The sequence below is a fragment of the Diadema setosum genome, chromosome 6, assembly GCF_964275005.1.
Source record: "Diadema setosum chromosome 6, eeDiaSeto1, whole genome shotgun sequence".
Lineage (NCBI taxonomy): Eukaryota > Metazoa > Echinodermata > Echinoidea > Diadematoida > Diadematidae > Diadema > Diadema setosum.
In genome coordinates, this window is record NC_092690.1 from 7,284,452 (window position 1) to 7,306,253 (window position 21,802).

The 21,802-nt window shown below is 38.8% G+C and overlaps 1 protein-coding gene across 1 annotated transcript in view; it reads right to left on the reverse strand.

Moving 5' to 3' along the window:
* Positions 1 to 9,921, reverse strand: part of LOC140229412 (cell adhesion molecule DSCAM-like) — a 49,363-nt gene extending 39,442 nt beyond the window's left edge. The window contains exons 1-4 of the mRNA XM_072309663.1: positions 9,775 to 9,921; positions 7,321 to 7,464; positions 4,262 to 4,546; positions 599 to 868 (exon numbers count right to left, since the gene is read on the reverse strand). Of these exons, the coding sequence (XP_072165764.1) occupies positions 599 to 868; positions 4,262 to 4,546; positions 7,321 to 7,464; positions 9,775 to 9,877 (802 nt within the window). The 5' untranslated portion in view covers positions 9,878 to 9,921. The remainder of the gene's footprint in view (positions 1 to 598; positions 869 to 4,261; positions 4,547 to 7,320; positions 7,465 to 9,774) is intronic.
* Positions 9,922 to 21,802: the final 11,881 nt, after the last annotated feature.

Consider the following 21,802-nt stretch of genomic DNA (forward strand, 5'->3'; position numbering starts at 1 on the left):
GTTGACTCAACCATTGTCATCGCCATGAACGTCCTACGTATGTATATGTATATGTATAAGATATTCGTCAAAGCATCACTATGTAATTATCGTTATTATGTATAAATCATTATCACGCCATCATATTTTGATGATAATTTTCAGACATCGTTTATCTAATAGCAAATATACGATGATTATGATTATGATTATCATGATATCATATTTCGTGCATCTAAGCCAGAAAAACAAAACACACAACTTGTGGTTCATAACTATCAGAGCATGAATGATAATAGCGTTTATCAAACTAGCTTTTACTATTATCTTTCCATTATTGTTTTCTGAGTTGGTGGTGCTAGTGTTGGCATTGTTTCTTGTTTGTTGTTGATGTTGTTGTTGTTGTTGCTGTTGTTGTTGTTGTTGTCGTTGTTGTTTGGGGGTTTTGTTTCTGTTGGTGGTGTTGGTGGCGGTGTTGTTGGAAAGGGTAGTGATGCTGATGTCATAGTTGTTGCTTAGCGTGGGTGATGTTGCTGTTGCTGTTGTTGTTGTTGTTGTTGTTGTTGTTGTTGTTGTTGTTGTTGTTGTTGTTGTTGTTGACATGATGCTGATGACTCACCTCCCAGCGAGAGCTGCATGGTAGCCTCCTGCGTCTCCCACCGGTTGCTGGCCACGCACTGGTACATTCCCCGGTCGTCTCTGCGCATGCCCGCCACCACCATCGTCCCGTTCTGGTACACCGTCACGCGGTCGTCCCCGTCCAGTGGCAGCGCGTTCTTGTACCACGTGACCTTCTCCACGGGGTAGCCGGACACGGAACAGTTGAACGTCGCGAAGGCGCCGACGTCGACGCTCCGTTTTTGTGGGTAAAAGTAGACGGAGATGGGATCTGAAGGGACAAAAAGCAATAACAGCACCCGTAACAACAAAGACAATGCGTTCGCGTCGACACTTACCTACGACATTAATGAACTGTAGCTCTGCGACGCGAACGCTTGATAGACACAGTATCTAGGGTTGAATAATGGAAACAGCTGCCTCGCGCATGTGCAGAGCACCATTTTTAGACTATTATACGTCTTCTCTAGCGTTTGCGTCGCAGATCTAAAGCTCGCCAACACAGACGATAGGAACATAAAACGCCGCAATGCTTGCTACAGCACCGATGATATCGTAAATGTCAAGGTCAATGACAGTGACATCGGCAAATACAATGATAAAGGCAAGGTCGCCATCATTGATAATAACCAGGAATAACCAAAAATAACCACCAATAACAAAGAATAGCAAAAGGAACAAAGTCAACATTAAGATTAAAGCGACAATGACAAGTAACGGAAATGGTTACTACATTGAGACCGTCAATACTATTGTAAATATACTAGTCTTAACAATGACAGCGTCAGCTGGTATATTGGTAGCAGGTCTAGGATTTTATTCTGCTGAGCATGACATGCATGATTCTAAAATTGCGCTCAACGCGAGATTAGACATGACTTATGTTCCATCTCAATATGTAAAAGAAATCAATATTCAATGATAAGAAATAGTCATGCGTACTAACAGTTCTTCCATGTTGTCGCACGTATATTTATTCTTAAGAATACTTTTTTTCCAATTTTCCTGCACTTATTTAGATTTGCAAATTTACAATTGGTCTACAACATTTCAGAGAATGTCCACACATAACTCTTTACAATCATTTAGAAAAAAAAAAAGTTACATTACTTTCAGTTTAAAAGAAAAAACAAATCTCGATTTCTGATGCCAGACTTGAATTAAGGCTTAAACTTTGAATATATCTATGATGAGACGCTTGAGCCATGGCAAAGTGTTTTTGGTGTTTTTTTTTTTTTTTTTTTTTTCGTTTTCCTCTGTGAAAAGAAAAGGTGATACAGAGTGGTATCAACACTCATAACGCCCGTCTCATTATGATCAATTCTGGAGAGGCATCCCTCCTCAATTCGTGGCTCGCTCCTGGAGCGAGATAACGAGAATGGGCGAGTGGGGGTCTACGATTTCACCCTTTCCAAAACGGAGCCTAATGACTTAAAAGCACACCGACATTTAAACCCACTCTAACCTCTCCACAAGTATAGAGTTTCGCGCCTTCCAATCGAAGGCCTGAAGAGACGGGGTGAGAAAGAAGAACGGAAGGTGAATAATGATATACAAAGACTAGAAAGCTATGAGAAGAACAAGAAGGGATGCAAGGAAAGGGTAAATTTTCCGTGAAGTGACGGTTGAACTGATCGGGTATGATAATATCGAGGTGTGATTCATACGGAGACGATGCTAATTTGGGAGCGGGTTGTATCAACCATGTAGTATAATAGCTTCGATACAATTCCCTGCTCGGAGCTCTCGCGACCACCTCAGCATGTATAAAGGAACATTGGACAGGTGTTTTACAAAGACGGGTGCCCGCTCCCAGATGCACAGCACTTTTCTAGCATTATAACGGGTGTCTAGTTGGAAAACTCCAAATGTGTGTGTTTTCTTGATGAATATGGAAGTGCATTGGACGGTTTTATACTTTTTTTTTCTTTCTTTCCTTCAATTCGCTACCTGCCTTATTCTTCTCACTCTATCATATTGAAAACTTTCGGTCATCTGCGAAGCCGCGCTTCCGCGCGAACGCTACAACACGTAAAACGGGTCAAAAATCGACGCATTTTCCCACAAAATCTGCCATAACTTTTAAATTATTTAAGCAGCAAACTTGGGGCGCCCGGATTCTGAAAGTGGACACTTTAGGGATTATCTACGTGTATATATCATTATTGCAACATTTGTAGCAGTGACGCAAATTTGATCAGAAAAGTACCTTATGAGTAGAATTGTCTATGGCGAACAGTCCAAATTTGACGAATTTGAGCATATTTTGCCGTCTTGCAATTCTTTCAGACGGGATATCTCGAGAACGAAAGGTCGCAAAAACTTGGGGCGTACGGTTTCAGAAAGTAGAGATTCTGCCCGTTTTTGTGATATAAGAATCTTGTTCATTGGTTGGGCAGTCCTGACGCAAATCTGCAGTAAAGCTAGACTACCCAGTCACAATTGCCGTCATAGGGAACGTGTACAATCCATACAGAACTATCACGTAACGAGACTACCAACGAAAATTTGAGCCGTTGACCTTCACTGTCTGCCGTTGTCAGCAGTGTGAATTCCTGTGATTTTAAGCTTTCGTTTCTCTCCAAATATCATTTTCAACGCGATATCCAGATAGAGTTGTACGTGAGACATTATCTACATACATAGCAGCCTTATTAACAACGTAACTGTTAAGTTTGGGAGCAAAAAACAACCAAATATATTCCACATTCCGTCTCATTTTTCGATGATGGCTCTAGTCGGACTGGTGCATTTCCTTCGGAGGTGGTAATAATGTAAGTAGTTGCAACGGTCGCTTGCCACCTGCTGTCTGCAATCGGGCGCTTATATACGCGTGTTGTACAGAGGTAATCAAGTGAAATAATGTTGTAAAGGAATGATAAGGCCATAGACTATATCATATCAACTGTAGATTTAACCCGATTTCTGTCTCCTACACACACAACACACTACGCGTGAAATGTATGTGAACATGATGTCCCTCCACGCACGGTGCTGCAGGCCACCCCCATTAATGTGTCGACTAGCCACGCGCCCCACACGCACTCACTTTCGCCAGCGTCTGCTACCTCGGATTTTCTGCGTGAATTAGGGCGAAAGTTTTCAATATGCTTTCCTTCTTTCTTTTCTCTCTCCATCTCTTTCTATCCTTCTTACCCATCTCTCGTTCAGATTATTTTCTTAATTCCTTTTTCTTCTAGAGGGAATGTTAGTTCCAGTTAATTTATGATCGCCATTACAAAAATGCTTAACCACAAAAGAACTGGGAACAGCACCATCTGCATTGCTGAACTTTCATTATAATTCTTTGATCATTATCGTCCCCACGATGATAATATTAAGCATAACAGGGCAATTAACTCCACGGCTAAATAATGGTTAGTGATAAAATTAGAGTAAAGATTAGGGTAAGGGTTGGGTTTTAGGGTTAGAATATGGGTTAGGGTTAGGATTAAGTTGAGAATCACGACTAGGGTTAAGGTCAGGGGAAGGGTCCAGGATAATTGCCCAGGGGGTAGTTGCCCTAGTAATGTATCATCTCGCTGTAAATGAGAAAATAATACCTGTTATCCTTTTTTAGTGCTACTCGTCATCTTGGCTGCCCTAATTTTTGACGCCACAAACAAGATGAAAGTGACCGAGTAAGGCGGGATGACCAACTTACCTCTGACCGTTACGGTCCTCTGCGCACTGACCGACTTCAAGTGGTTCGTCGCCCGGCACTCATACTGGCCCGAACTCTCCATCTGCACGTTGCTTAGCAACAGATTCCCGCCCCGGAGACTGCGCCCTGTTCCTTCTCCGAGCAATACTTCCTGGCCGTCTTTGGTCCAGTGGTAGGTTGGGAGAGGGTAGCCGCTGGCCACGCACGGTAGTTCGATGGCCTCACCGACACGGAGGGTGAAGTCCGAGCGGGACTGGATCATCTCGGGAGCGGTGTTCACTGGCTCTGGAGTTCAATTCAATTCAATTCAATTTAGCTCAGTTCAATTCGACTCAACTCAGTTTAGTTCAACTCCATTTAATCAAGTTCAGTTCAATTCCATTCAACTCCTTTCATCCCAATTCAATTCAATTCCATTCAATTCAGTCTTTCAGTTCAGTTAAATTCTAACCAATGCAGTTCAATTCAATTTCAATCAACTCAATTCAGTTCAATTCAATTCAATTCAGTTCCATTCAATTTGATGCGTTTTCATTTTCTTTCACAAAACATATTATAAGAAAATTACGTATGATCTTGAGTACACATTTAAGTTGACTGTAATATGAGCATTTTGAGGATATCACCGAATGGAAAGCATATAATACCTAAACATTATGCATAATCCATGATCTCAGAAAAAGAAAATGAGAGGTATGTTAAAAAGAAGTGCCTTTATACTGTGGACAACTCATACAACCGACGCAAAAGCTTAGACTTTCTTCATTGCAGAAATTAATACTAAAGTAATTCAAAACATGCAGAATGGATTATAATTATGAACCAGATGATTATGATAATGAAATCTATAGGGATCACCATTATCAATGTAATCATTGACGTGATTATTATCATCTTCATCATACTCTTTATGATGATAATAACGACAATGAAACGAAACAAACTCAGGAGAAGGAGAACAATAAATATAAAAAATAAACCTATACTGTGCATCAACACTACTCCGTAAAGAAGAATGAATTTTAATGCATTATGTTCTCATGCTTTGTCGGTAAATGAAATATTATATAGAATATAAATCTGAATTTCCGTCAAGTTGCCACGTATAACAAATTACATTTCCCAGTAATAGCAATGGAAATTCAATGCATTAGTAGTAGGCAGTGCAGTAGTAGACGTAGTAGTAGTAGTAGTAGTAGTAGTGGTAGTAGTAGTAGTAGTCGCAGTAGTAGTAGTAGTAGTAGCAGTAGTAGTAGCAGCAGTAGTATCAGTAGTAGTATCAGTAGTAGTAGTTGTAGTAGTAGTAGTAGTAGTAGTAGTAGTAGTAGTAGTAGTAGTAGTAGTAGTAGTGGTAGCAGTAGTAGTAGTAGTAGTAGTAGTAGTCATGGTAGTAGTATGAAGTAAGAGCATTAGTAGAAGTAACAGCATCGTCATCAGCAGTAATAGCTGGGATGGTGATAGTGGTGATTGTGGTCGTAGTAATGTAAAATGCTGTATAGTACTGGTTCTGTTGGTAATAATATCATAGTAAAAGAAGTGATTGTAGGAGTGGTAGCAGTTCTTGCAGAGAAGTTGTACCAGTGGTAGAATATGATAATTACCAATGCGCAGTTACAAACCCTATGTGGAGGACCCTTATGAATAATGAATTATTCGTTCTCATCGCATTGCGATTCACTGTGCGCAGCACGCCACTACGGATCGGTACACTGGAGACCGACAAGCCATTACAAAGTAATATAGTCCGCAGTGGGATGCCAATATACCAAACCTATCCGTACTTCAAAATTTATCCGCGCCAATGGTCATCGTATTGGAAATGCTCTGTAGTGGTTTTCTGCGGTTGTTTGTAAGATTCTTGACTTTTCTCGCCCTGAGACCAGACGGCAGAACTGATCAGCGTAATATATTCAAGAATAAGGTTCACAAAGTAGGCGGGCTCACACAAGACAGAATACAAGAGCAAATTGTACAACAGAATATTATTAGAATTTGATATTTTTGTTCGATTTTTTGATTGCTTGCTTTTCTTTCTATCTCTTTTGTGTGTGCAGTTTCTTAGTGGTTTTTTTTTTCAATTCTTTAGTATGATTGTCAGTAATAACGCGATCAAGGTACTTTATCTCGCGAATATGCGACTACATTACGTTTTGATAGTATTAACGAAATTAAAGAAAACCAATTGTTTTTGCAATACGGTTTAACACTATTTAATGTGCTGGTTTCTCTCGAGGCAAAGTCTATTCAATCTTGTACTGGCTGTCTGTGACGGGTCCAAACCCCAGTATTAGGATCGTGGTGGTCATTAACATAGGTAGGAGAAATAGTAGCAGAACTAGTGGTGCTAGTGGGTCGTTACATGACGTAACGGTTGAATAATGATTTGAGCAAAGCTATTGTTAAGATGAGAAACAGAAACTGTGGTATTCAGTATATCAGTGGTGGCGGCAAAAAAAAAGAGAGAACAATAGTATCATCATTATTACTAATATCAGTTATGATAATAGTAATCATGATAATATGAATAATTATGAAACATATAGGCCCGAATTCACGAAGGTGGTACAATAATTGAAACCATGATTTAAACCATGGACAAAGACCGTAGTTTTGTATGAGGCGCCAAGTGTCGCATGGCCTATTTCGTTACGAAATCAGTCATTTCGTCGACGATATGACCATTTCGTTAACGATATGACCATTTCGATAACGAAATGATCATTTCGTGGACGTAATGTTAACATTTCGTAACGAAATGAACATTACGTCGACAAAATCGACGAAATGACTGATTTCGAAACGAAATAGGCCATGCGACACTTGGCGCCTCATACAAAACTACGGTCTTTGTCCATGGTTTAAACCATGGTTTCAATTGAACCACCTTCGTGAATTCGGGCCTGTAAGTATTCTGGCACGGGATGCAAGAGAGCCAGTGACATAGCAATAAGGTGATGGGTATAGCACTGGTGACAGTTACTGTGGGTGCAACATAAAAAGTAGAAGTGGTAATAGCAATAGACCAAACAGAAGCAAGTGGTGGTTGCGTGATACCATACCTGCAACGCTGAGTGTTGCTGGCGGGCTGACCTTGTTGTTGACCGTCAGTCTGTTGCGGACGGTACACCGGTAGTCACCGGCGTCCGAGTTCCTCACATCTCGTATGTGTAGCTCGCCGTTCGGTAGCACGCTGAAACGACCTTCTGCTCAAATGGCGGGAAACAAGAAATTATGTGAACATCAAGGATTAAGGAAAATGAAAAGCTTGTATGATAATTATTAAGATGTTTTGTTTTGAATCTAAACAAAGAGATAAAGAAGTGACTTATCATCTATATAATTCCTTTGGAGATGAAAATGTTTGAGATGATTATAGTATGTTGGTTTTTTTTTTTTTGTTTTTTTTTTTGGGGAGGGGGGTGGGCGGGGAGAGGTTGTCTTATATGCTCAAATCGGAGCAACCTTGCAACCAGCAAAAATTTGGATAGAAACAACCACATGTCAAGACATAACAGAAAATATACAAACAAATCTAAATTGGTTCCACCCAAACTTTATCGTCAGTATCAATCGTTCTACAGGACACCCTCTTCGCAAACACACACGCGCGAGCGCATGCACACCACTCACACAAGAAGAAACGTTTTTATTCAGCCAATTTTCAGTCGCTAAAGATGAAATGTCTTTAGTTTTAGGAAAAAAAACAACATACATTCATATACATATTTTGTCGGAAATGACGTCAAATAGTCATGTGACTCTTCTGGTTCCATCTACAATATCATCACTTTCCAAGGCGTTACATGACGTAAGGTTCAAAAACAATCTTACCTCCCTTGATATGAGCCTAGTGTCCGTTAAGTTTCTGTTTTAATATTGTAGAAAATAAAGCTATGATTAACGTAGGAGTAGAACTTACGCCTTTGTTCCACTGCATTCGTAAAGTGCAATTTCGTTCTTTGGACATAATTTCCTACATAAAGTTGTTGATCCTTTTAGGTGAGAAATATCTTGCAATAGCACGTCGTTACGTCCGATGACGTTCTTTGGATTTCAAGATGGGAAGATAATCTGAGTTTAATAGCTCAATCTGAGATCATCCTGTTTCGTCTTTGGTGAGAATACTGTAGTAAAAGCAATAGTGGTGATCCTAACAAGAGCGCCTCTGTTGACGTCACAAAGAGATGAACGGTCATCAGGCTCAAGTCTGCGATTGCTTCTCATTGCTTAGCACAAGAGAAAAAAAAAAATATCATGTCTTTCAAATGGTCCTCAATATTATTCACTTTGTTCTGTTTCCTTTCTTCCTCTCTTTGTATAAACGCGAGTGATGATCAGTTGCCCGACCATAAATGGCAAATTATGCATCATCAAATTCCTCCGTCATTATTACTTACCGAAACGCCGGATGAGCCAGCGAGCCCAGGCTAATAATTGTCTCGTTTTGCTAGCAACCCATGCAATCGACTCCATTATTTTGCCTTGCGCTGCTTCAAGGATATTTGCATGATATCCATCGGTACACATTCATCATGCCTTCATTTTCCATTTGTCTGTACAGGCTATCCATTAATACGTTTGTCATTGCTATTATTAGATCAAAACTACCCTGGGTCGAAATCATACTAATTGCATGAATTGTGCTTATGAGCATTTGTATTCAATACGAGGGAAATCTTAGACCCTATACTGTATTCGCTATGGGTGGGCCTATTGTGTTAGTTGCGAACCGGCCTTTATTGCATGCGAGGCGTTTTAAACCTTCAACTGGCATTCCATAGTGAGATCATTTTTTCAGTTTTGTTTTGTTTTGCTTTTCTTTTCTTTTATTCTTTGTACAGGGGGATATCATTTCATCCGTCGGTGTTTTGGATTGATTTTTATGCTTGAGCTTATATGCTTGGTATTTAACCTGTCGTAAATATGTAGGCCTATTAATGACTACTCTCTCTCTCTGGTGATCAAAATTGAAAACAGAAATCAAGTTTACATAGTTAAGGTGTTTTTTAAGATAACATTCTTTCAGCAGAAGAGAAAATAAAATGCATTCTTTTATTTTACGAGTTGTAATATGAATTATGATTTCAGCAAAGTAGGCCCCCTATATATGACGATATACATTATCACAATTGGCATATCAATAATCGATCAGGATGCTCCGTTCGAACCCCACCCTCACCACACACACACACACACACACACACACACACACACACACATGTATATCATCATAGACATAAACCATGATACATGTATTCAAAGTGGCTACAAATATGCACTGGACTTTCTACAATCACGATCACGACACGATCACGACAGTAATATCCTTTAAAAAAAAAATGATGAAATTTAGACACTAATGATAATGTGATCGCTTTAACAGGAGATTGACTCAATGTATTGACCGTCCTACATGTCCTAGCAAGAGAACACGTGACAGAGAAGAGCGAAGGATGTCCCAGTCAAAAGATATGTAGTCCCACACTATTTAAAACGGTGTCGGATGACCGTACCTGAGTGAATTACGTTTGTTGACATAGTCCATGCGGTCACATTCACGTAGTCCTTGACAAAGCGTGGGACGTTACACTTGAAGACGGCGGTGTTCCCTCTCATCACGTGGTTGTCATGCAGTTGGACCTGGTAGTCCTGCAAGCGAACTGGACATCAGAAACGAAAAAAAAAGTAAAGTGAGACTGTAAATAATGTGGACATTACAGAGAAGACGAGGATATTCAAGGTATTCATGCCATTGAGTACCGAAGTGATGATGTCGCAGTCTTTTGTTATAGCTGGAAGTTGGAACCAGGTGCGGGCATACTTAATAGTGTTCGCAGATATTCGGGCAAGGTGAGGTTGTTTAGAACCAATGTCCAATGCTATAAATGGCTATGGCATTACACTTTGAAACTCTTTAATGTCAAAGGTAAAATCGAACAGTACCCATGTACAACGCAAAGAATTGGCTCTCTGACGACCAAAGATGTCAGTTTTGTATTCGAAGAAAAAGAGGATTTGTTTCTGCTATCTGTTCCATTTGATTTGTTAACGTCTTATGGCGAGGCTACACTGTAAACCATGAGTGATGGCCGTCTAGAGTGTGTATAAGACTTGACTGACCTAGCAGCTAATAAACAAAGACACGACTATAATAGTCATAGGTGATTGAAATAGAATTCTGAGAGTCGATGTTACTCCTCAGTGGGTTGACCAGAACAATTGAAATGACGGGCATCATTGCTAGACCTCTTTGTATCACGCCAACTTGTGGTGGCTTACTGCTTGTGTATTTCTGCCCTCTTGTAAGAAAACAAATTCGATATTTTGTTGAAACTCGATTTATAAGTTACATTGATAAGCGTGCTCAAAAATGTTATGGAATTGCACATAGGTGTAAATTCGTTTATTGATAGCTATCTTTAGCTTTATTTACATACTTTTAATTTTTTCTTTTTGTTACTGTACCTGGAGGAAATAAAAAAACCCAAAATCAAAACAAGCTAAAAGTACTGAAAATCATGACAGAGTCAATCAACTTATTTGAAATAGGAAATGAAGTGACTCACATACACACAAACACACACACACACACACACACATACACACAAGAAATGTAACAGAACCTAAACGTACATTGGAAAACGATCGAATCCGTCTTTGTTAAAATGTAACGCTTTTGTAAATTCTGAAATATGACAAAAAAAAAAACAAGCAAATAATACAACCATCAACATTCTTTCCAGCTAATAATGATCGTGTCACCAGCATAAAGGCGCAAGTTTAGAGGACTAAAATAGACTGCAAGAGTAAAAAATCAGTGCCATTTATAACTGTGCTAAAAAAAGTTCTAACACACACAAGAAATGCAACAGAGCCTGAACATACATTGGAAAACGATCAAACCCATTTGTGTTAGAATGTCGTTTTTGTAGATTCTGAAATGTGACAAAAAAGAGCAAATGATAATATGACCATCAGCATATTCTTTCCAGCTAATAATGATGTAGTCACCAGAATAAAGGCGCAAGTTTAGATGACTAAAAAAGACTGTAAGGGTAACAAATGCTATAGTTGATAAATCACTCTACCTCCAGCTTTGCATCCCACTGCTGTACGTGTATGTTGGATCTTGAGGCTCATTGGCTAGATTCACTCACATGAAATTTACATAATTACAATTTATGTTCAAAATAATTACAATTTATGTTCAACGATTGTGAAATGCATGTGTAGAAGGCCTTGTCAGAGAATGACTTGCCTGTAATGTCGACAGACAATTAACTAATCTACAAGGTTTCGGTCTTGGAATCACATAGTTTAGCTTTATCACGTATGATAAGTTTGCAGAGGTCGCAGGTGACATAATCGTGAAGCCGAAGGCGACATAAAAGTGATAATCATACTCGAGATTATCGACCTTCCGTTCCGGCAAGTAATTCTTAGATTAAACGATAATATCCGTATCCAATACGACATTGAACACGTGGAAAGATTTGCAGTGTATCCAGAAAAGCATAATGATTATGTTCACTTAAAAATTTGTGTTTACCTGTGGCATGCACGAATTTCTGCGATGAGCAGATACGTCATAAGACATGCATACATACATAGGCACACACACACATACATACACCCACACAAATGAATTCCATCTTTCCTTGTGATAGTATTTTATTCTCTGATTAGAATATGACTATGATTAAGGTCTGTGTTGACCAAATCTTCAGCTAACACCAGTATACATTCATATCTATATAGGCCTACATTGCACATATTACATACATACACACGTACATTAATTTTACATATCACATAAGGATCATTAATGATAGTAGTAGTAGTAGTAGTAGTAGTAGTAGTAGTAGTAGTAGTAGTAGTAGTAGTGGTAGTAGTAGTAGTAGTAATAGTAGTAGTAGTAGTAGTAGTAGTAGTAGTAGTAGTAGTGGTAGTAGTAGTAGTAGTTGTAGTGGTGGTGATAGTGGTAGTAGTAGTGGTAGTGGTAGTAGTAACAGTAGTGGTAGTAGTAGTAGTAGTAGTAGTAGTAGTAGTAGTAGTAGTAATAGTATCATCTAGTAGTAGTATTAGGCCTAGTAGTAGTAGTAATTACAATATAGAATTATATTCTTCTGCGCTGCTGCATCTCCTGATAAGCGTAACAGTGTTGGATTACATTATTACATTACATCATTGTTACTTTAAACGACGTGTTTAAAGTCTCACTGTAAATAACACAGTTGGGCATTTCCTGATTCCTTATGATAGGTTATTCCACAATTTGGGAGCTGCCCAATCACATACCCGGTCTCCTAATACTGCTCGAGTTATGAGTGTGTTTTTGAGATTGGAGTAATGATATCAGTCAAGCAATATAATAGTGACTTGACCAGTCTCCACACACATAAAAGAATGGCGTCACCTCATCTCACAGCCACGTGATGTAATTCTTAATCTATAGCATCCATCCAAAGTATTAAAAACTGAATGATGTCCATACATCTTCATACTGAGTCCTGCTTCAGTTGAGTGAAATGCACAATCATGGTTACTGATTCAAAAAAGAACAACGAACAAAAAAGCTGTTTTCCACGAAGAACAAAACAAAGGGTTCCAGGGTCACAGTTTCACTCTATGTCAAAAATGCTTAAAAGCCATCCAATTTCTTTTCCAAGTCACAAGTGACACTCAATTTCGAAAAGGTTGCAAGGCGATGTAAGTCCTTCTGTTGTCTTTTCCACCACTGAATCGAGAGACACGGCATTCTATTTAGCAGAAGTGTAAATTAGATGGCGTAACTAGTACCACTTACAAGGTCTTGTAAATCTGTTTTCCTTGCAGGTTTCTCTCTATCAAGTGTGCAATGTCTGCAAAATGAGTGTTATGACTGTATTGTTGTAGCGTTTCCTATAGGTACTTAACGTTGTAGATTTTCTTCGTAGTAGACACTTCGTGGTGCATTCAATGTATTTCATACGTCTAGAAAGTATACTGCTAGCCATTTGTCCGGAAGGACTTAAAGAACAAAAGCGCCCATTGTCCTTTATTCATGGAAGAAAAAGACCAACAAAAAAAAAGAAAAGAAAAGAGATCAGATCGTTGAAATCCAGGGCAGCTAAAGTTCCATTTTATTCCCTAATACTAGATATTTGTTTCTTTAAAGTAACTATAAGAATGTCTAATATCATGACTAGTACCGTCATACCATATTGACTGATAGGTCTCTTCCCCCCCCCCCCTCTTTCTCTTCTTTTTCAGGTGAATATATATATATATATGTATATAATGAGAAAAGGGAAAAGAGAAAGAGAGGGAGAGAGAGAGATGTAGACTAATCAACTGAATGTGTGGAACAGAAAAAAATACATAATATGTTTACTTTTCAGTTAATTTGAACATACTACACACACACATACACACACACACAAACACATAATATACAATCATATAGGCCCTAGTTCATACAAGGCTGTATTTGCACATTTCTTTAGAACTCGTATGATTGTTATCTCTTCATTATTAGTTTCATTGGAAACGCTCACGTATACATGTACATAGAGAGACAGGAAAACGCACAAACACCCAAACACGTAAACACACTCACACACACACACACACACACACACACACACACACACACACACATGTATGTAATTGTTGAGTGTGGCCACATCTGTTGTAACACATGCCAGACATGAATTCCATGGCCATTCCACGGAGGTCTTTAGTAAGCCATTAGCCTGGTGTCGGTGGCATGCAGTTTGTCTGATGGTCCCACTGTAGACCCAACTGACAGACAATTCTTTATCTATTTGGTGTTTGAAGAGTTTTACTGAAAAAAAAAAAAACGAGTTAACTCCATTCTGGTTAATTTGAGATATTTGCGATTAAGACTGCTAAAATCAGGAACAGAGTATTAAGAAAATATGAGATTTCTTAATTTTGAGTTCAAGAATATTTTCTGTTATGTAACAATAGGGTATCACGTGAGATTTTTTTTTTTTATTTTGCTCCATTTGATGACGAATTTAGTTTAAAATGCAATGCGATCAACTCTTCGTTTGTACTTCGGCAATTTGCCACAACGTCATCAGAAAAAAAGGAGCTTATATGGATAATCACTTTTGTCTGTATCATGACTCAAGCATTGATTTAGCAAAGGCATTGAAAGAAGAAAGGGACAGCGCACTGTAAATCTCGTCATCCCATCGAACCACTGAGAGCTTAAGAGGAGATTAGCAATATGAATTATTCTTTCATGACAATATTTGTTGTGCTTCAAGGTTGAGGATCCTTCTTTTATTTCCCTATTCTTTTTTCAATAATTATGATTCCAGTCTGGTGATGAGACGGTAGCAGATGGGTCATGATTGATCAAAGTCATTGGATATAATCATCGTTTGAGGTTTAAAATGAAACACTATCTTCTGGCCTCCCCGGGAACATGATTATTCTTTTACCCATGTCTCCGTTGCTGACATGCTCGCATTTACGGTAATTTATGCTGATTTCCCGCTCGCAGCCTGTTCGTAGTGTTTAACTATCAGTCTTTATAAAGAAAAACAAAAACAAAAAACCTCGTCGTTCAAAATACTGACTGCGATAGAATATTGCAATAATCGCAACTACCATAGAAATTGCCGATCGACTTTAATGATTTCGCTTCATTTCACCTCATAGACATCCCGGAAGACTTTTTTCCCATTTTTTTTTTCTAAGTATGGTCTTACATCCCGCGTTCATTTCCATCTGATTTCCTCCGGATTTTGCCGGGTGTAATGCAGCGATGATTTAATAACCCTCTCCGAGAATTCATAACCATTGTTTGTCCACTCCACAAAAACTCGTTACCTTAACACACCCGGGCACTTACACGCGCGACATAAAAAAGGCGCGAAAAAACGGGCTTTGCTTCGTCTCCCCGGAGACGGGCACTTCCTCCGCTCCAGTGCTTCCTCGATATTTACACAAGTGTCCCTCTCTTCCCAAAATCCCAGAGCTATAGGCACTTGAAGGGTATATTCAACCAGAAGATTTAACCCGTACTGTACCAGGGACTTCGGACCTGAGAGTGTGTGCTACACTCAGGAAGTTTTCTTTCCCAATTGGCACTCAAAGCACACAGAGAGTTAAAGAAGTGATATAATCGTCTGTGCCGATGCTTGTCAAGTGGCTATACTATACCTTTCGTCAAATAATATTTCCGCTGGAAACTGGACCACAATAATGCCCTCAAACTGCAGGTTTAAAAGAGAGCTAGGAGTGTTCGTTCTCGTTTCAGTTTCAAATTTATCATCAAAATGTCAAAATCTAGTATATTCTATAGTAAATGAAAAAGAAAATAGCCATAAAAGATAGTAATTAACTGTATAAGAACAAGACAAATTTAGAAAGAGGTTGTGAAAACTACTGGTAACTTATATGACTACATAGGCAGTATCAGAGTGATATCATTTTATACCATTTTTCTATCATATAGAACATGAGAATGTTTTAAAAACGAATCAACAACGATCTGAAGAAACTCAGTGAATGTGCTTTTAAGGTACGGTCATCAACTTGAGCTTGTCACGCACGTAAGCACATAAAACAGGCAGGTACGCCGGATTGAAAAGCTAATAAAGGAGGCTGTATAGTGCTCCTCAGCTCAAGACGAAAATTTATTTCTGGTCGCCCCTGGGAAACCGGAACGAACTAATAATTATCATTCGCAATATTGGGATCTAATTTCCTCCTTGCCTCGAGCAAATCGATAGGCAGACTGCGCGCGCGAAAAGGAACGATTCGGCGCGCCAATCGCCACGGTCTCCACGGCAACGAATGGAGACGCTGAGCGTTCATTGGTGGGTTTGAAACCGACGGCCTTTGTTCGTTGCCGGGGAAGTGTAAACAAATCGCGCAGCTCTGGATGTGAGAGAAATCAATGCTGGCTCTGAAGGTCAGTTGAATTTATTATCTATAGCCATCCCTAGCAGCAAAGTGGTAAATAAACTGCCCTGTAACTCCTAGAACCTGTTCATTGTCAAAAGGCTTTTTGTTTTCCAGTTACTATCGCTTTATTTCACCATTGCATTCAACTAACTTTTTTTTTCCTTTTTGACCTAGCGAATCATTTCAAAATATGATGTCCTCGTCAAGGAATACGCCAGTGCTAATGAATATTTCCTTCTGTGAGCAATCTATCGAAACAAGACATGTATTCTATCATTATGAGCTCCTAGTCAGTAATCATGGTTACCCTAGCATTTGCCAACAAAAATCATTAAAAGCAAAAATACTGGGCTGTTAAGTCTTATTACACACGCACCGCACGCACGCACAATCTACAAAGCAATAGTTTACTAGCATAGGAATGAAATAGGAAACGAGATGTCTCGTATTTGAACAAGACATACAAAAAAAAAATATTCGAAAGAATTGATGACATAACTGGTTTCTAAAACGTGACATCGCAGGCTCCTTCGATTAAACGCAGCATCACATATTGTGTCATAAATCTGTTCTTCATGTCTCAATATATTTTTGCTTGTGGCACCTGTATGATTATTTTCCATGCCATTGTGATATAGATTATAATGGCTACGGCGGTGCTAATACGTCTGTAATTTGATCGTAGACACCTTTATTTTAAAGTGACTTCTTGCCAAACATCTCTGTATAAAACACTTGATTTTTTTTCTTTGCAGTGATTGCAAGATATCAAATGGAATATTACTTTATAAGAAAAACATAGTAATCTTTTCCGAAATAAAGTATGACGCGTATACATAAAAGTGTTCAACAACGTTATTACATATCAAGACCAAATAATGGTCCTATTATGAGGTTTATCGTGTATTCAGTTGCAACATGATTAGTAAGGCCTGCCAATTCTGCTCTGAGGCATTTCATAGATTAATTCCAACTTTTTAATGCGAGCATAATAGCCACACCTATAAAGATGTCATTTCCTTGCAATTTAACGTCAATTATTGTTACTCATATTGATAGTTACGGCGAAATGGATCGAGGACCAATGATATCATTAGTATTGCTTGATTAACGTCACGGACCACGCCCTTTCCATAACAGCTAGTAGCTTTTCGAAACAAGACAATTATAACTGCTGGATGGATGAGATGTTTTACGTGCAATGTTCCCCTTTTCACTGGTGTGTAATTTTGGGGTACCTAGAACTATTTGGGATGATAATGACGACAAGACCCTGTGGCGTATCAGGGCAATTACCCTCCGAGGGCATTTGCCTCCCCCCCCCCCCCCCCCCCCCGGCTAAATACTGGTTAGTGGTAAGGTAAGAGTAAAGATTAGGGTTAGGATTAGGTTTAGGATTAGGAGTTTGGGTTAAGGTTAGGATTAGGTTCAGGATTAGGATTAGGATTAGGGCCAGGGGAAAGGCCCGGGGTAATTGCCCTAGACACCCCCCCCCCCCTCCCGTGGAAGATGTTAATATACTGAAGAGGATGGGTTCGATGAACATGATTCTATAAGTGGGAGTGCATTTAGAAATTGCATAAATGTGCAATTTTGTGTGCCACATTTTATGCGATCTTTGTTGAACCAAAGCATTTTGCAAAATGCGCCGCTTCGTTTTCCTCACATATTTTCACATAATGTGTGTGAACCTGTCAGACATTGGTCTGGAGTGTGTGATACCGTTCATAATCAGATGAGCTCAATTTGAGATTTCTCAACCGCTTTCTCTCATACTCCTCCTTCCATCCCTCTCTCATTATCTGTCTCCCTCTCATTTTTTTTTCTCTCTATCCATCTGTCCCTCTCTCTATCTCTCTCTCTCTCTCTTCCTATATATATGCTTCTTTCCTTCTCTCTCTATTTATCTCTCTCTATCTTTCTATCTTTCTCTTTTTCTGTTCTCTTTCTCTTCCTCTGTGTCAAAATTACTACCCCCTGACCAATTTCGATTCCAATAAAGTCACCCTAGCTGCCGGGTTTTGCCCCCACGCGCAAACAAACAAACAAACAAACAAAAAGAGAGAGGCAGGGTGACAATAACCCAGACTTTAAACAGACGACCGCGAAGCCAATTGATTCATCATTGAAATATATCGCCCTCTCCTTCCCAACCTCACTTGTGGAGCCCCGCGCTTTTTTTTTTTCTGTTTTTTTTTTTCTTCTTAGATGTGTGTATGGTGAGGGAGGGGGAGGCCAGGTGGGAAATGGAAGCGTGAAATACTGTCCGTTCGTCCAGTTGAGTGTCCTAGATTGAATTTGTTTAGAATTATTTCACTAAACTATGTGGTCTTAATTGTTATCCGTGATCCATTATTCTCTCAAACCGACTTTATATGGGGGCCTACAACTTTAACAAGCTTGCTCTTAGATAGGTGTTATCATAATTATTTCTCCTACTTTGAAAAATTAAAGTCACCAATACTGCTATAAAAATTGACCATTATAGGGACCTATGCTTATTTTCATATCGGGATAGTTTGGTATATTTAGGTGAATGTTTCAACTTATTTGTATATTGCAACTTTTGTATTTCTTTAATTGCATTCTTTCTTGATGGTTATTCTCTTGAGAAATAACAAAAAAATACATTGAAAGTGAAATTTGCTATAAAATGTCTTCATGGCTGATTTGTTTCCACTCGTTTTTTTCTATAATGTGTATTTGGGGTCCAGCATAGAATCCTAAATGCTATAATTAGTATAGCAGATAGTTTTCGAAATAAAATAATATTGTTGTTTCCTTTCTAGTAGAGTAAACCCCATTACCTACTGATAAAATGTGAAAGAGCTTTGCTCCCGGATTCCGTTTTAGTCGAAATAAGTCATAGAACATCTGACTAAAGCCGATATCAAAACAATTGTCATTTCATACAGGGGATTTCCGTTATAACGAGGTCCTCGTGACCGGCAGGTTCTTTCGTTATATCAAAACTCGGTTACAGCCGAGCAGTAGGGAATACAAAGATAATATATAAGATGTGATTTTGGGACCTGAATTTTTACTTCGTTGTAACGGGAATTTCGTTATAACCGCGTTCGTTATAACAAGAGTATAACACACTTTACATGTTATAGAGATATCCAAAAAGTAATGGGATCCGATCTAACATTTTTTGTACATGGTAACTATGTTGAAATAATATTCAGGGTACTGAGCCTTCCGGTACGAGAATTACACTGGTACGGACTCTGCAAACGGGCAGACCAAATTCTCAGCGGGGGTCACTTTTTAGCGCTTCATTCTCGCCTTAACTAGCCACTAATGATGCGGTGCCACGGGCAGAACATCCGCGCCAGATACTTCGGAGGGCATCCTCGCGCCAAATTGACACGTCGACCACAGTTTGGACCACAGTTTGTCGAAATTTTCAGCAAGATTGACATTTTTAACTCCCCGTTATCTTGCCCCCAGCCTATCATCCGTCTTGTTTTTTCTTTCTTCGAAAGATATTAAACGAGGAGGCGGGCAACGCGAGCGAAGTTTCTCCCAGCGTGACAAACAAACAGCAGGCGTGTTTCCGAATACTAATGTCAGAGTGGCGACATGGGCATGTTGGGTCATTGTTCACTTGGAGGTGATCTGAACAGACTGCTTGCGAGGGTGTGTGATTGATGGCTTTGCTTCATAATTTGCGCCATGAGTTACTGGCTGTCCGATCTGTGCTCAGGAGCTGGAATTCTCAGCCAGTGGCACTCCATCGCATATTCAGGACATGAATGTCTGCTACTTTGATGTTTTCGAGCGACTAAAATCTGAGAATTATATTCGTGTTGAACTCAAACTATCCCAGGGTTAGTTAAGGCGATAAGACAATGTGAGTGTTACATTCCGGTTCATATTCCTCTAGTTCTTAGGGAGTCTCGCAGTCATCAACAGCAGTCTTTGTATTTTAAGATTCGAGGGGGGGGGGGGGCATTTGAAAAAGAAGGAATAATGCACATCGTTGACTTGGCAATCTATATTTTAGATGCATCCTACCATTCCTCGTATCCTATGCTGTCAATGTAACACCTTGACCAGTGGTTTCTTCCCTGTAACGTTGAGAGTACCAGCTTTGTGAAAATACACTAGAACGTTAATCAAAGAGAAAGACCGTCGTATATACCAACGCTGAGAGCTGCCGAGTATACATTACATTATTGTACACATTATCAATGCGAGATGATAGCGTCCGGAGATTAAATTTCGAGGCAGATTTCCAAATGACGCTACTGATTTCATAACGACAAGTTTAGATCTACCTTAGATAACATATAGGTGACCATGGGTTGGAACCATGCAAAGGTTGAAAAAAAAAAACGGGGATCGGTCCTAGCTGCAAATATTTTGATTCATATTCTAATTTAGCAATTCCCCGATTATTCTCAAAGTATATGGTCGTCATGACATTTCTGAAGAAAAAGAAATAAACTTACCAGCCCTAAAACGTTTGATTCATATCTGTCATTAAAAGATATGAAATTTTTAGTCAAGTGAATACTAGAGCAAGCAAATCTGCTTAAATGTACTATTATTTACCAGAGTATAATGGCGCAAGACGTATATGTATTCAAAATGTGCTTTATGTCGGCCATTACCAGTCCGTAACTTTCTGGCTTCATAGAATACTTACAATGAGCAGGCTTGGTCATTGTTCCACGAAACAATCGAAAATGCAAATAAAAGAGAAAAAATGGAAGCAGCGAGAGTTAGACGTAACCCCTCCCCTCCCCCTTCCCTTTCTTCCTTCTATCTCGCTGTCTTTGTGTGTATTGCCTCCCAGGGGCGGAAATGATTTCTCGTATGATTAAAAGACCTACACAGCGATCGCACGGCACATTTCACACTGCCTGGAATAGGATGGATGGCGCTTTTCGATCAGCAGTGTAAAATCAATTTCGGCATCATCCCTACTCTCTCTCCCTCTCTCTCTTCTCTCTCTCTCTCTCTCTCTCTTCATATATATATATATATATATATATATATATATATATTTGCATATATATATATATATATATATATATATTTGTATATATATATATATATATATATATATATATATATATATATATTATGTATGATATGTTTTATATTATTATATATATATACACATAATACTTCTCACCAGTCATATAATAAAAACGTACGTATGTATTGTATGTGTGTATATTATGTATATGTATATGTATAATGTGTATGTGCATGTATAATCTATGTATGTGCATATGTATATATATGAAGAGTTTGTTCGCAAAAACCGATAAGTCCATTTTTGAAGATTTTGAAGTACGGTCTCTGTCATAAAGTACAAAATAATACCTTTTAAATGATATATTGGTCACTACATATAAAGGTACATTTTTGAAGTTATGGTCAAAAGAAGCAAAACAATTCTTATTATTCTCTTTATTTTTCTCGATCTTTAATCGCAAATATCTCCATTTGGCAAATATGGACTTATCGGTTTTTGCCAACAAACTCTTCATATATATATATATATATATATACATATGTAATTATATGTACGTGTATATGTGTAAATAATTATACACATATACAAAGTGTGTGTGCGTGAGTTTTTGAAACAGCTGCTTA